The sequence below is a fragment of the Miniopterus natalensis genome, chromosome 7 (assembly GCF_054644295.1).
Source record: "Miniopterus natalensis isolate mMinNat1 chromosome 7, mMinNat1.hap1, whole genome shotgun sequence".
NCBI classification, from domain to species: domain Eukaryota; kingdom Metazoa; phylum Chordata; class Mammalia; order Chiroptera; family Miniopteridae; genus Miniopterus; species Miniopterus natalensis.
This window is the reverse complement of record NC_142087.1, coordinates 15611166-15623827: the sequence shown is the minus strand read 5'-3', so window position 1 is coordinate 15623827 and position 12662 is coordinate 15611166. Positions and strand designations below refer to the sequence as shown.

At 49.8% G+C, this 12662-nt stretch overlaps 1 protein-coding gene across 1 annotated transcript; it reads right to left on the bottom strand.

Moving 5' to 3' along the window:
• Nucleotides 1-7058: 7058 nt before the first annotated feature.
• C7H20orf202 (chromosome 7 C20orf202 homolog) lies at nt 7059-12034 on the bottom strand. Its single transcript, XM_016222097.2, has 2 exons — nt 11954-12034; nt 7059-7463 (listed from the first exon to the last, which is right to left on the bottom strand). Exons 1-2 carry the CDS (start codon nt 12017-12019, stop codon nt 7230-7232), a joined length of 300 nt encoding a protein of 99 aa, XP_016077583.2. The 5' UTR covers nt 12020-12034; the 3' UTR covers nt 7059-7229.
• Nucleotides 12035-12662: the final 628 nt, after the last annotated feature.

Sequence of the window (12662 nt, the reverse complement as noted above, 5' to 3'; positions counted from 1 at the left end):
CTCCCCTCCCCTCCCCTCTCCTGTCCACTCCTCGCCTCTCCTCCCCTCCCCTCCCCTCCCCTGTCCACTCCTCGCCTCTCCTCCCCTCCCCTCTCCTGTCCACTCCGCGCCTCTCCTGTCCACTCCTCGCCTCTCCTGTCCACTCCTCGCCTCCCCTCCCCTCCCCTCCCCTGTCCACTCCTCGCCTCTCCTCCCCTCTCCTCCCCTCTCCTCGCCTCTCCTCCCCTCTCCTCGCCTCTCCCCCCCCTCCTCGCCTCTCCTCCCCTCCCCTCTCCTGTCCACTCCTCCCCTCTCCTCCCCTCTCCTCCCCTCTCCTCCCCTCTCCTCCCCTCTCCTCGCCTCTCCCCCCCTCCTCGCCTCTCCTCCCCTCCCCTCTCCTGTCCACTCCTCCCCTCTCCTGTCCACTCCTCGCCTCTCCTGTCCACTCCTCGCCTCCCCTCCCCTCCCGTCTCCTTCAGAGCCTGCGCGTTCGGTACCTGGGGATAGAGTCCAGCTCATCTTTTTAAATTGCTCCCAGGTGTAGGGTTATTAATGCCCTTTAAGAAAAAGGCCCCCGCCCGCTGATTTCATATTCCTGAGATATTTATTTTCCTGAGCACACATCCCTCCCGCCCCCCGCCGAGACCCCCACGCGCCCTGGGCGTCGTTTCGAGGCTGGCTCTGCTCCACGAAAAGCGCGGCCACCGCGGGCGCGGGGCCCTCGGGGCGGGGCCGGGCTGGTTCCAGAAGGGCCGCGAGACTGCGGGGCGGCGCGGGGCCGGGGGACGGGCCCGGCGGGGTGCCCGCGGGGAGAGCCAGGGAGGGCGAGCTTCCCCAGGGCAGCGCGCAGGGGCGCGGGGCAGGGAGGCGCGGGGCAGGGGGCGTCCGGGGCTGAGAGAAGACGGCGAGCGCCCAGCGCAGGGACGCCCGAGCCCCCCCCACAGACGACTCCTCAGCGTTTAAGGCCGGGTGCCCCCAGAGGGGAACCGCGCCCCAGGGGCGCCTCAAGAGCCCCCCCCATGTAGGGAGAACCGCGCCGCGCCTTCGGCCCCCGCAGTTTCTCCCTCAGGCGGGGGCCTCCGGGCTCGTGCCCGTGAGGAGCCCGGCAGGGCGCGTGCGGGGAGGCGGGCGGCTGTGGGCCCCATCACCGATCCCGCCTTCAGCCACCAGGTCCCGCCCGACCCCTCAGGAGGAGCCCTACTTTCGGCGCGGGGCGTGAGGAGCGGCGCGCCCGAGCGGGGCGTGAGAGGAGGACTGGCGGGTCCGCGCGTCAGTTCTGAGGCGCCGGCTCCCTGAGGGGCTGGGCGTCAGCCAGTGAGGGGCGGGCGGGGGCGGGGCGAGGGCAAGGGGCGGGGCGAATAGGCGGAGTGGCAGGGGAGGGGCGGGGCGAAGACGGGGAGAGGGGCGGGCGGGGGCGGGGCGAGGGCAAGGGGCGGGGCGAATGGGCGGGGTGGCAGGGGAGGGGCGGGGCGAAGACGGGGAGAGGGGCGGGGCAGTGGGCAAAGGACAGGGTGAGGGGCGGGGCGAAGGCGGGGAGAGGGGCGGGGCAGTGGGCAAAGGACAGGGTGAGGGGCGGGGCGCGCAGGTGGCAAATCGAGGAGCGGGGAGAGACGGGGGCGGGGCGGGGCCCTGGCATTCCGGCCCCAGCGGGGAGTCGCCCGCAGTGTGCTTTCACTCCAGGCACCCTCTGCCCTCCAACCTCACGGGTGCAGGGATGACAGGTGGGGCCGGGCCCCTCAGAACAGTGCGAGGTGGTAGAGCCTGACCCCTCGCCCTGGCCGCGGAACATCTCTGGAGTGGAGTCGCACCTCTTCCACACACCAGCGAAGGGGGTGCCCGGAGAAGTAATTCAGTCCCTCGAACCTCAGGTTTTCTCATCTGAAAAATGGAAATGATAACATAAAAGTATCTGTGCCAGAGGTATTGTAAGAGATAAGTGAGACGAAGCAAGTAAGGATCCTAGCGATAATAAATGCTCTATAAATATCAGCTATTACTTCTGTTATTAAACAGGTCATTCGCATTGATCCACCCTTTGGGGACAGAAAACATTTTCCGCCTGGAATATCACAGCTTTCAATAGCCAACACCAACTGTTAGAACGTAAGAAAAATCATACTAGAGCACGAAGATCCAAGGCTGGCTTCATAGTAAATATTAATAAGTATCGAAGTAGCAATGGCATCCAATATATAGATTATTGATAAGGTCTCAGGCTCCTTGCTGATAGGTTGTCTCACTCTTCAGACAACCTCACAGGTAGTGCCCCTTCTGCAGTGAGGACATGGCCCAGATGAAATGACCTGAAGATCAGAACAAGAGTAGTAATTCATTATGAGGAACAGATGCATTTCAAATCAAAGTTTTGAAACAACTTGGACTGTTTGATAATCTAACTCAGTGATTTTCAATCCTTCTCATCTCACGGCACCCATAAACTAATTACTAAAATTCTGCAGCACACACAAAAATATATTTTTGGCCAATCCGACAAAGAAAATAGATATAATTTTGATTCATTCACAGCAGATGGCTGTTGTTGTTTTGGCTGTGGTCATTTCTTAAAATTTGACAATCTAAAGGAAAAGAGGTTAGTGCCCCTGACTAAATTAGTCAGGTATTGAATATCGTAAAAATTATTGTGGCACACATTTGAAAATCCCTGATCTAATTAATTAAAAGGAGTAAATTATATAAATACCTTGGGAAAAGATTTAAACTTCTCATTTCTTTGACATGTGACATGGATGAAGATTTAATTGTTTTGGGAGGAACTGACAAACTGGTCAATGTGCTGCCAACTCAAAGAGTACTTAAAATTAGTCGTCACTATACCCAAAGATTTACAGCTTATATATGAAAGAAACTTAGAGGTTTTCCCACATTTGATAGTTAACTCTAAAAATTAACATGGCATCAAGCTTTATAACTTGCCCAATAAATTCAATAAAACATTTTTACAAAAGCTTTGCAACTTCAAGAAAATTACTTAAACTATCCACAAAAGGTTAACCAACGTTGTAAAGACTGAATTATCTTCTTTATGTATTTCTAAAAAGACAACAAAATCAGCCCTGGCAGGTGTGGATCAGTGGTTAGAGCACTGGGCGAGGGGGGAGGGGGGAGGGTTTGACTTCCCGTCAAGGGCACACTCCTGGGTTTGATCCCCAGCCGTGCGTGTGTGGGAGGCAACCGATCAGGGCATCTCTCTCACATCGATGTTTTTTCTCTCTCTCCCTCTCTCCCTCCCTCCCACTCTCTCTAAAAATCAACGGAAAAAGATATCCTCGGTGAGGATTAACAACAACAAAAAGACAACAAAACCATTGTCTGATGACTAGATGATCAAAGGATATACAGCAAAGAAAAGTAGAGAAAAATTATTGAAGAGCTCTCATGCAGCCAATCAACAAAAAAGTGATGCTGTCTCTACATTGTATAATGTTTGCAATATTTTTCAGCTTTTAAAATTTTGTGATTTCTTCTGTCATTCTAAAAAAGGTCTTCTAGCCGAATTCTGTATTTAGGACTTTGTATTCTTTTTCTTTGAGAGAAGACTACCCTGAACTTTAAAGGCTTCCAGCCCCACAAACCCGGTCCTGTCCTTGCCCAGCTCTATTCCCTTCGCTCCCCGTGCCCTAGCCAGATTGGCATCCCTCTGTACCCGCTGCTCAGGAAAGTATCTGTAGATGAATGAATGAGTGACTCAGAAACTGGGATGCTAGAATGCTGACTGCGTGAAAACATGAATTTTGTCCGCTTTTTTCACTGCTGCATTCCCACTTGCAGAATAGTGGCTGGCATACAGCTGGCGGACAATAAGTATTTTTAAAAATACATCCAAGCCTGTTCAACTGCAGACAATGCTGCTTTCCGATGCCTCCAGTTATTTCCAGTTTACAAAGCATTTTCCCACTACCCCCTTCACAGATCTAAGAGGTGTCATTTTCATTTTAGAGTTAAGCTTAAATGGAGGCTAAGAGGAGAAGTGACTTGCTCCAGGGCACAGAGAGGTGGAGCTGAAATTCAAGCCCAGATCTCAAGAGACAGAAAGCCTTACCCTCCTCGACTACCAACAAGAGGTCCCATAAGAAAGCGTGTGGTGAAGGAGCCAGTCCTACCACCCAGGGCGAGAACTACTGCGCATGGGCAGCAGGTGGCGCCCATCCACAGAGTGGCTCCCCTAGTCTGATGGCTCTTGGCTGAGGGACATAAAAACATTTGTCAAACACCAAACTTTGATCTGCCAGTTAAATTTGGTCTCAACTGTCCTGCTTTTGCTTTCTTGGCCATTGTTTTTTAGGCCTGAATAGAAAAACCTAGTCTTTCCCTCCTGAGTAGGGAAAAACCCAGTTCTCCACCTCTGGTGTGTCTTTCTTTTCATTTATATATTTATATATTTATTATTATTATTATTATTATTATTATTATTTCAATCCTCACCATGGGACATTTTTTTTCCATTGCTTTTCAGAGAGAGTGGAAGGGAGAGGGGGAGACAGAGAGAGAGAAACATAGATGTGAGACACATTTATTGGGGGCTGGGGTGAGCCTGCAACACAGGTATGTGCCCTTGACTGGAACCCAAGATCCTTCAATCCAAAGACCAACACTCTAACTACTGAGCCAAACCGGCTAGGGCTCCTTTATTTTTACACAGAACATTTCTGGTTACCCAATGTGTGGGTGTTTTTCCCCACACCAAACAATCCTCCATGACAACAGCAGGGTGTCCTACAATTTAACATTATTCTGACACTATCTATCTGGAGATCTCACAGGTTAAGGGCTCCCACCCTACTACAGATGCCAATGGGAAGTAGTAGGTCCCCAGCTTACCTACAACTTCCATCCAACTTGGCTGCAAATCAGAGGTTCCCATGACCTCCTTCTCGGTTCAATTAATTTGCTAGAAAGGCTCACAGAACTCAGGGAAGCAGTTACTTACCTTCACCAGTTTATTAAAGGGTACAGATGAACAGCCAGATAAAGAGATACATAGGACAAGGTCTGGGAGGGTCCCCAGTGCAGGAAGGCATCTACACCCTCCTGCTGTGTGGATGTGTTTCCCAAACTGGAAGCTCCCAGAGTCCCCTACTAGTGGGATTTTATGGAGGCTTCCTCACGCAGGCATGAACAATTATCACCTCCATTTCCAGCCCCTCTCTCCTCTCTGGAGGATGGGGAATGGGGCTGAAAATACCAAGCTTCTAACCATGGCTTGGTCTTTCTAGTGACCAGGAGCCATCCAGGAGGCAACGCAGAGTCAATATAACTCAGGAATTTACAAGGGTTTTAGGAGCCCCGTGTCAGGGTCAAAGACAAATGTTAGAGCAAGAGATGCTCCCAGTGCTCTGACAGGATGAGGAAGCTGGTCTGTCCAGAGGGAACAGAGCATGTGTCTGACACCCTGGTACTCACCAGACTTTCCCTCTGTTCCCCACATTTCCCAGCCACCTCCTGGGACAGATCATGTGACTTATTCTATTCACTGGGCTGTGGGAGGAAGGGACATATAGCACTTCCCATCGAAAGTGTCATAGGGCCAGTGTGTGACTCTCCAAACGTATCTTCCTTGCTGTGGCGTCTGGTGGATGCCTATGGGGTCTGAGACCTAGAGCCTTGAGAAGGGGTGCTGGCTGGCACCATGGGGAGGAACTGCTGCTGTGGGGTGAGGAAGTAGGGCTGGGTGGTGCTACAGAGAACAAAGATGAAGAAGCCAGTTCTTTCTCTCTCCTGCAGCCTCGGGGTGTCCCTCTAGCCCCATCCATTGTTATGTCACCATCACCACCATCCATCCAGAATGTTTCTCTTCTTGCAAAACTGAAACTCTGTACCCATTAAACAACAACTCCCCACTCCCCACTCTCCAAGCTCCTGGAAGCCACCACCCTACTTTGTGTCTTTATGGATTGGAATTCCATTTTATACATATATCACATTTTTCCCCATTCAGCCGTCAATAGATAAGTATTTTTATATTATCAACTATTATATTAAAAAAATCCCAGATTACTCTATGAACATTGTACCTATAATGCCTCCCCCTCGTCTCTGCATGCAATGGGCTTGCTTTTTCAAAACCATAAAAGCAATATTCTAACATGCAAGTCAATTTTCAAAAACAAAAGGCCTACCAATGATCAGGCCATCCGAACAACAGGACTTTTTATTTTCACCTCTTTCGTTTTTTTCAAAGTTATACTCCAGCACCCCACACCGTTGAGTGTTCGGCCAAATCGTCAAGCCTGTCGCCTGCTGTTACAGGCTGTTATTGCCAACCCTGCGTGAGTAAAATGCTGCTTTCCTCATCACTTCCCCCCCTTGCTTCTGTGAACATATGGATTGTATTCCTCAGGACTGTTTTGGTTGCAAATGAGGGGAACCCTACTCAAGTCAGCTTAAGCAAAAACAAATTGGTGTGTGGTGGTGGTGAAATTTACTGATTGCAGTCACTGGAAAGAATGCAGAAGTAACTCATTGAATTAGGACCTGAAACCAGGGACTGAAAAGAGCAAGCACTCTACCTCTCAGCCCATCTCTTGTGTGGCCCTCTCTCTACTTCTCTTTCAAGATTAGCCTCTTTCTTTCCTAGCACAGAAAGGTCTTCCTTGCCTGGCAGGGAACATGGCCTCTGGCAGCCCTGCAATAGAACAAGCATCCAGCTAGCAATCCCAGAGAAGGGCTGTAATTGGCTGTGTTGAGTCACACGCCAACCCACTAGGTCGATCATGTTGTTAGAATGACCATGCATTATAATTGGGCAGGCCTGATCACATGTCCATCCCTATGACCAGAGTGGTGACAGTGCATGTTGCTTTCAGGTAAAGGGGAATGAGAAGTCCTGCTGGGAAGCCAGACAACAATCATCAAGTCATTACACAGGGTTCTGTTTTTCACCAAGGCAAGACTAGATGAACATCCTCGCACACTGAGCTCTTTGTTTTAACAATCACTTTTTGAGAAATTCCCAAGGACAGGGTTACTTCATGGTGCTTTCCAGAAGCCATGTAATTTATTTGTGTTTTCAAAGCATGTTCACATTCAATACCTTATTTGTGCCTCATCAACAATGCTGATAAGTGACAGAAAAGGAACCAGTGACACAGAGAAGGTGAGTGATGGGTCCAGGGACACGTAGTGAACCTGGACACTTCATGACTCCCATTCCTGTGTCCCCCACTCAACAACATCACAAAACTTAGACTAGTGGGAGGTGGAGTTTCAAGTCCAGGGTCATCTCTAACCAGTTAAGGGAGGGAGCTTCGTCTGATGTCTACCCCTTGAAGGAGCTGGACCAGCCGCCTGGATGACATGGGCTGGTGACCCCTGCCTTCAGAGCCTGCTCGAGCTCTGATAGGTGATGTCCCTCTGCTGGACATGGCATCTTCCCAGTGGGCACTCTCAGAACGCAGCTCCTCCATGACACTGTGAAGATGCCTCAGTGTGAGCAGAAGCTTCTGGTCTTGGATCTGCATCTCAGCCTAGGAGAGAGAACAAGCCTTTGAGGGGGCGGTCAGTGCACTGGACATCCCCCCAGAAAGCCTGTTCCCATTACTGTCTCATCAGAGACAAGCCCACAGCCTCAAAGAAGCCGTTTCCACCAAAGCCTCAGTTTCTTCATCTGCAAAGTAGAAAGCAAATTTCTTACCTTTCAAGGTTCTTATTTTAAGTAACCAGCTCAAAATGGTCCTATACTGTTCAATGAAATACTGAGTTGCTTTTCAGACCTAGCAGACGAAGACCACAATCATGCAGCCAGGGCACGGCACAGAGGAGAGAACTTTGGCCACCAGCTGCACCCAGAACCAAAGTCTTACCACCACCACCACCAACGCCCCCCAAATCCCAGCTCCCCCCACCACAGAACCAAAGGACCAAGAAATAACTGGAACTGGAACACTGGAAACCTTTCCGAAGTCAAGGGTCTGTCATCCAAGAAGATCTGGTGTTGATGCCCCTTTACCATAAATGGCCAGGTTCTGAGGTCTTCTAATTAAAACCTGCCCCATCAGCACAAGCACTTCCCCATAGCCCCTTAAAAACCCTTGCCTGGTCCAGCAAGCAAGATGGATCTGAGGCACCAGTAGGCCTCCCATCTTCTCGGCTGATACCTTCTTAATCAATAAACCTTTTCTTACTCCAAACCCCGATGTTTTGAGTTTTGGCCTTTCAAAGCATTGGGCACACAGACTTTGGTCCGGTAACATTATGATGATCGAATGAATTGGCTCCCATTCTAAAATATGACATGCTGAACACCCAAGGTCTGTGATTATCTTCATTATCATCATCATCATTAATATTAAATATTAATCTTATTTACAACCCCGCTTATATGCTATAACCCTCACTGCAACATATTTCATTTTATAGGTATTAAGGTGACAGTGACTTCATATTAAAGTGAAGTCCACCCTGCAGGCTGGCAGGAGCCCTTTCAAACACTGCCTCTCAGCATAAGGTCTGGGGAATCCTTGGGTCCCAAAAGCCCTTTCAGGGGCTTAGCGAGGTCAAAGCTACTTTCATTACAATACTAAGATATCATTGCCCCTTTCACTTTTAGCTTATGAGCATGGGGTGAAGTTTTCCAGAAGCTGTGGGGGGTAATATGCATCAGATTGAATGTAGAAACAGGTAGAATCCAGCTGTTCTAATAAGGGAGACACTAAGGAGATTTGCAACACGGCAAAACAGTGTCACTCTTCTCATTAGTTTCTTTGAAAAAAATGTAGTGTTTTTTTGTTTTGTTTTTTAACATATCTTTATTGATTTCAGAGAGAGGAAAGGAGGGGGGGAGAGAGATATAGAAACATCAATGATGAGAGAGTCATTGATCGAGCCCGCAACCCGAGCACGTGCCCTGACCAGGAATCGAACCTCAATTGCCTGGATCCCAGGTCGATGCTCAACCGCTGAGCCACACCTGGCCAGGCAGAAAAAAAATGTAGTTATTTTAAGTGAAATATTTTATTAACATGTAATGAGTTTACTATTGTTATTTTTAAATGCATGAATAAATAAATGCTAAAATTTTCTGTTTCGGTGTCTAATTCAATCGATATTGATAGTTCTAACTCACACAGGCAAGGGCTTTTTGGTGTCCTTAATCATTTTTAAGAATGCAAAGAGTTTCTAAGACCAAAACTTGGAGAACTGCTGCTTCAGGACTCTACCCCCATCACTCACACATCTCTACTCCTATTTTTCCCTAGGGATGTTTTCCCTCATGTAGTTTTTCTCTTATGCTTTCTCTTTTAAGATGTTAAAATTATTTTTCTGACTAGATAATTCTTACATATGATATAAAATTTAAAGCTCCAAAGGGGCATAGTGTAAAATCTCCCCCACCTCATCCCACTCTATGTGACAACTGTCTCCTCCCCCAGAGGCAGCCACTGGGAACAGGTTTCCCTTCGAAGCTGCCTGGGGCACAGCCAGCCAGGCACATACATTCTCAGCCGGTCTCTCTCTTTCTGTCTCTCTGTCTCTGCCCCCTTCTCCCTCTGTCTCCAATCTCTCAAAAAGATCATTACTAACATTATGTCTCCATTAAAAATAGTATTTTTATTATTATTACTTTTTAATCCTTACCCTAGGATATGTTCTATTGACTCTAGAGGGAGGGGGAGAGAGAGGGACATCAATGGGCTGCCCCCATAGGCACCTCAACTGGGGTTCAAAACCGCAACTTTTTTGGTGTGTGGCGCGATGCTCCAAGCAACTGAGCCACCAGGCCAGGGCTCTATTTTTCTCTCCATGACAAACTAATGACTCCCAAACCAGAAGGGTGAAGCCTGTTTCCCCCGCCCCCGCAGTAGTGACGCCACCGAGAGCGGGTGGCTTAGAAGGGGAACTGTGAAGGTGACCACCCCAAGCACACGCAGCCATCCCTTCCTAATTCCTGGGGAAACCTTGTCTGTGTTTTCGGTCTTAAGGTTTTCCTCCCACACGGCTTTAATTTGTTTTCATCCAGCCTTTAGCACCAGCTCCGGGTGGTGGTCGTGACGACACCCTGAGGCGTGGAAGCAGTGCTAAGGGAGGTGGTGGACTCCATGCCTTTGGCCTCGGGGGCTGAAACCCAGGCTAAACTGGCTTCACCCCTAGGGAAGTGGCCTGTCTCCCAAGGCGGGAGGCACCGGGCGGAGGCCGGCTCTGGGCTCAGTTTGCTCAAGCTTCGCAGTGTGTAGCTCTGTCCTGCTGATGCATGCCACTTAGTCATCCGGCTGGTTTGCTCTCTCCCCTCGTTTACATCCCATCAGGACTTGGGGGCTCACACGATCCCTGGGAAGGAGGGCAAGCACTGGACTTTGGTCCATGGTAGTCATTGGTGTTACTGATTTTTTCCTTCTGCTGCATGAAGTGACTGTCCAGTGCTGGTCCTTCCCTGACAGCCATTGGGGCTTCTTGGCTGGGCTCCAGAGGGACCTTATGGAGTTATGTAGATTGCATGTGATGGAGGTAAAGCACAGGCTCCACTGGGGAATTCACATGTCAGGAATTAACAAGAGGAGACTGAAGGCTCCCATCTTTTGGCATCACGTGCAGGGAGGTGCCTGGGCCTGGGAGGCTATGCCCTAGAAAGCCTCCCCACACCTGCCTTGTTCCCCCTCCCTATGGGGTAAGAGAGATAGTTTATCAGCTGGAAAGTGGCACTTTGGGTTCAGGCACCAGTCTCAGCATGGGCGCCCAGTGTTTAGGGGAGGTTGGGGAAGGCCTGCTGGCCAGCCTCTGAGGGCCCGAGGACTGTAACAAACTCCAGCATCTGCTGCTGGAGTCCTCTGGTCCCAAGAGAAGCCCTACTGGGTCAGCCCCTCCCACCGGGTTGAGGATGGGGTTGGATTCCAGCCAATCTGTTGCCTAGCAACCCCGAAAGGTCATTTTGGGACAATCCTATCTGTCCTTCCCCAGAAGGAGAATCTGGCCTATTGGGATAAACTTTGGGTGCCTTCTGAGGTTCCCTGAACCACCCCTTTCTTGCTCTTAGCTGATATCTTCACACACTTTGGGGCACCCCTCTATTTCTGAACTTGGAGAAAATACCACAGGGAGAGGCATAAGGCCTAGCATCCTGAGCAGCCACCGAGAGACCAAGAACCATAACTCAGGAGAGTTAGTTCAGCTCAGGAGAGTTAGTGTCCCCTGGGTGGACCTTAACCCACAGGCCATGGGAGACAGGAGTGAGCTGAGCAGATACATTTTCTCTTCCTTCTTTCTCCCCCAGGATGCAGACCCTCCTTCAACCCCTGCAGAGAAATCCTGCAGCCAGATTAACCAGGTGTTGAGAGAGCCACTGGGCCTCCTTAAGACTCCTTCTGAAGTGGCAGTCAGCTTGGTAACACCATGCATTGCCTCGCCTTGCACAGCATTGCATTGGCTTTGCCTCCACTCCCCATTTTCTTCACTCTCACTGCTCTGGGCTTGCACCTCCAAATAAATCGTGAGTACCCCAATCTTTGTGTGAGCCTCTGCTTTATTACGATCCTGACCCAGGTGGACATAGAGTTCACCCAGGCTAAGACAGTGTGTCAGGATTGTAATAGCCAACGCAGATGTACCACGCAGACACTGGGTGGCTTCTACCGTCCCCTCACCAAGTTCTTACAGTAACCCCTGCAGTGTGGGTACAACTGTTATCCTGTCTTCTGATAAGGAAACTGAGGCTCAAAGAGGTAGAGTCACTTGCTAGAAGCCACACAGCAGCAGAGCTGGGCACATACCCAGGACTCTGTCATATCTAAAACCAGTCTGGCACGCAGTGCACCCAGAGCCTCCTATGTAGGCCATGACCTACTTATCCCTGTACCTGAGATGGCGATTGTGCACTGCGCGGCTGGTCCCAGAGGGGTGCCTGCGGGGCTTACACCCCAGCCTGCTGCCTCTGTCCCAGCAGTGGGCAACCTGGGAGGGGGACCAGTAAGCCTTGGCATATGTGGGGTGGAGACGTCAGGTAAAAAGAAATGCAAAGCCTTACCAGCTCCTTCCTCAGCCACTCCAGGGTCTGCCCAAGATTCGGGGTTGGCTCTTCTGCTGTTTTCATCTCAGTGTCCTTGGGACAGACCTTGACGCTGACCTGGCGATGGGCCTGACAGGCCTTTGACTTACAGTCTCCTGCCTGCTTCGGGCTGGAAGCTGGGTCTGGCCAAGTCACCGAGGATGAAGTAAATGAGACCAGGAAGTGGCTCACATTGGAAAATGTGGTCGTTTTTTTTTTTTAAAGGGCTTCAGTGCTTGAAGAGAAAAAGGAGGGAGAGTGGGAGGGGGATCATTGGGATAACGGTGCCTCAGTGCCTGTGAGTTCCAGGATCCAAGACTTGAGGCCCATAGGATCGCAGAGAGTGCAAAGCTTTACATGATGAAAACAATAATTATTATGAGAATAGATGTCCCCTTCTGAGGGCTCTAAGTGACGTGTATATCTATAACCTCTCTCTATAAAATATATATTTATATTATTTATATATAAAACCTCATTTGTTATATATTATATATATTATATGTAATATTTATAGATACATATATAAATATTTTATATGTATATATAGAGACACACACACACTCATTGGAGCAAATACCCCTCCCTCCCTCACCGATCCATAGAATCTAGATAAAGGGAAATAAATGCTCGCTCTCCAAGTGCCCTTGCTTCTGGGATGCCCAGGCATCCCATTTCTACCCAATGA

Bases quoted from the DNA above. Each gene is read 5' to 3' on its own strand.
- C7H20orf202 (XM_016222097.2), bottom strand. From the start codon at position 12,019: ATGAAAACAGCAGAAGAGCCAACCCCGAATCTTGGGCAGACCCTGGAG. The intron at 7,464-11,953 runs GTAAGGCTTTGC...TCTCTCTCCTAG, and splicing joins AGTGGCTGAGGAAGGAGCTG to GCTGAGATGCAGATCCAAGA.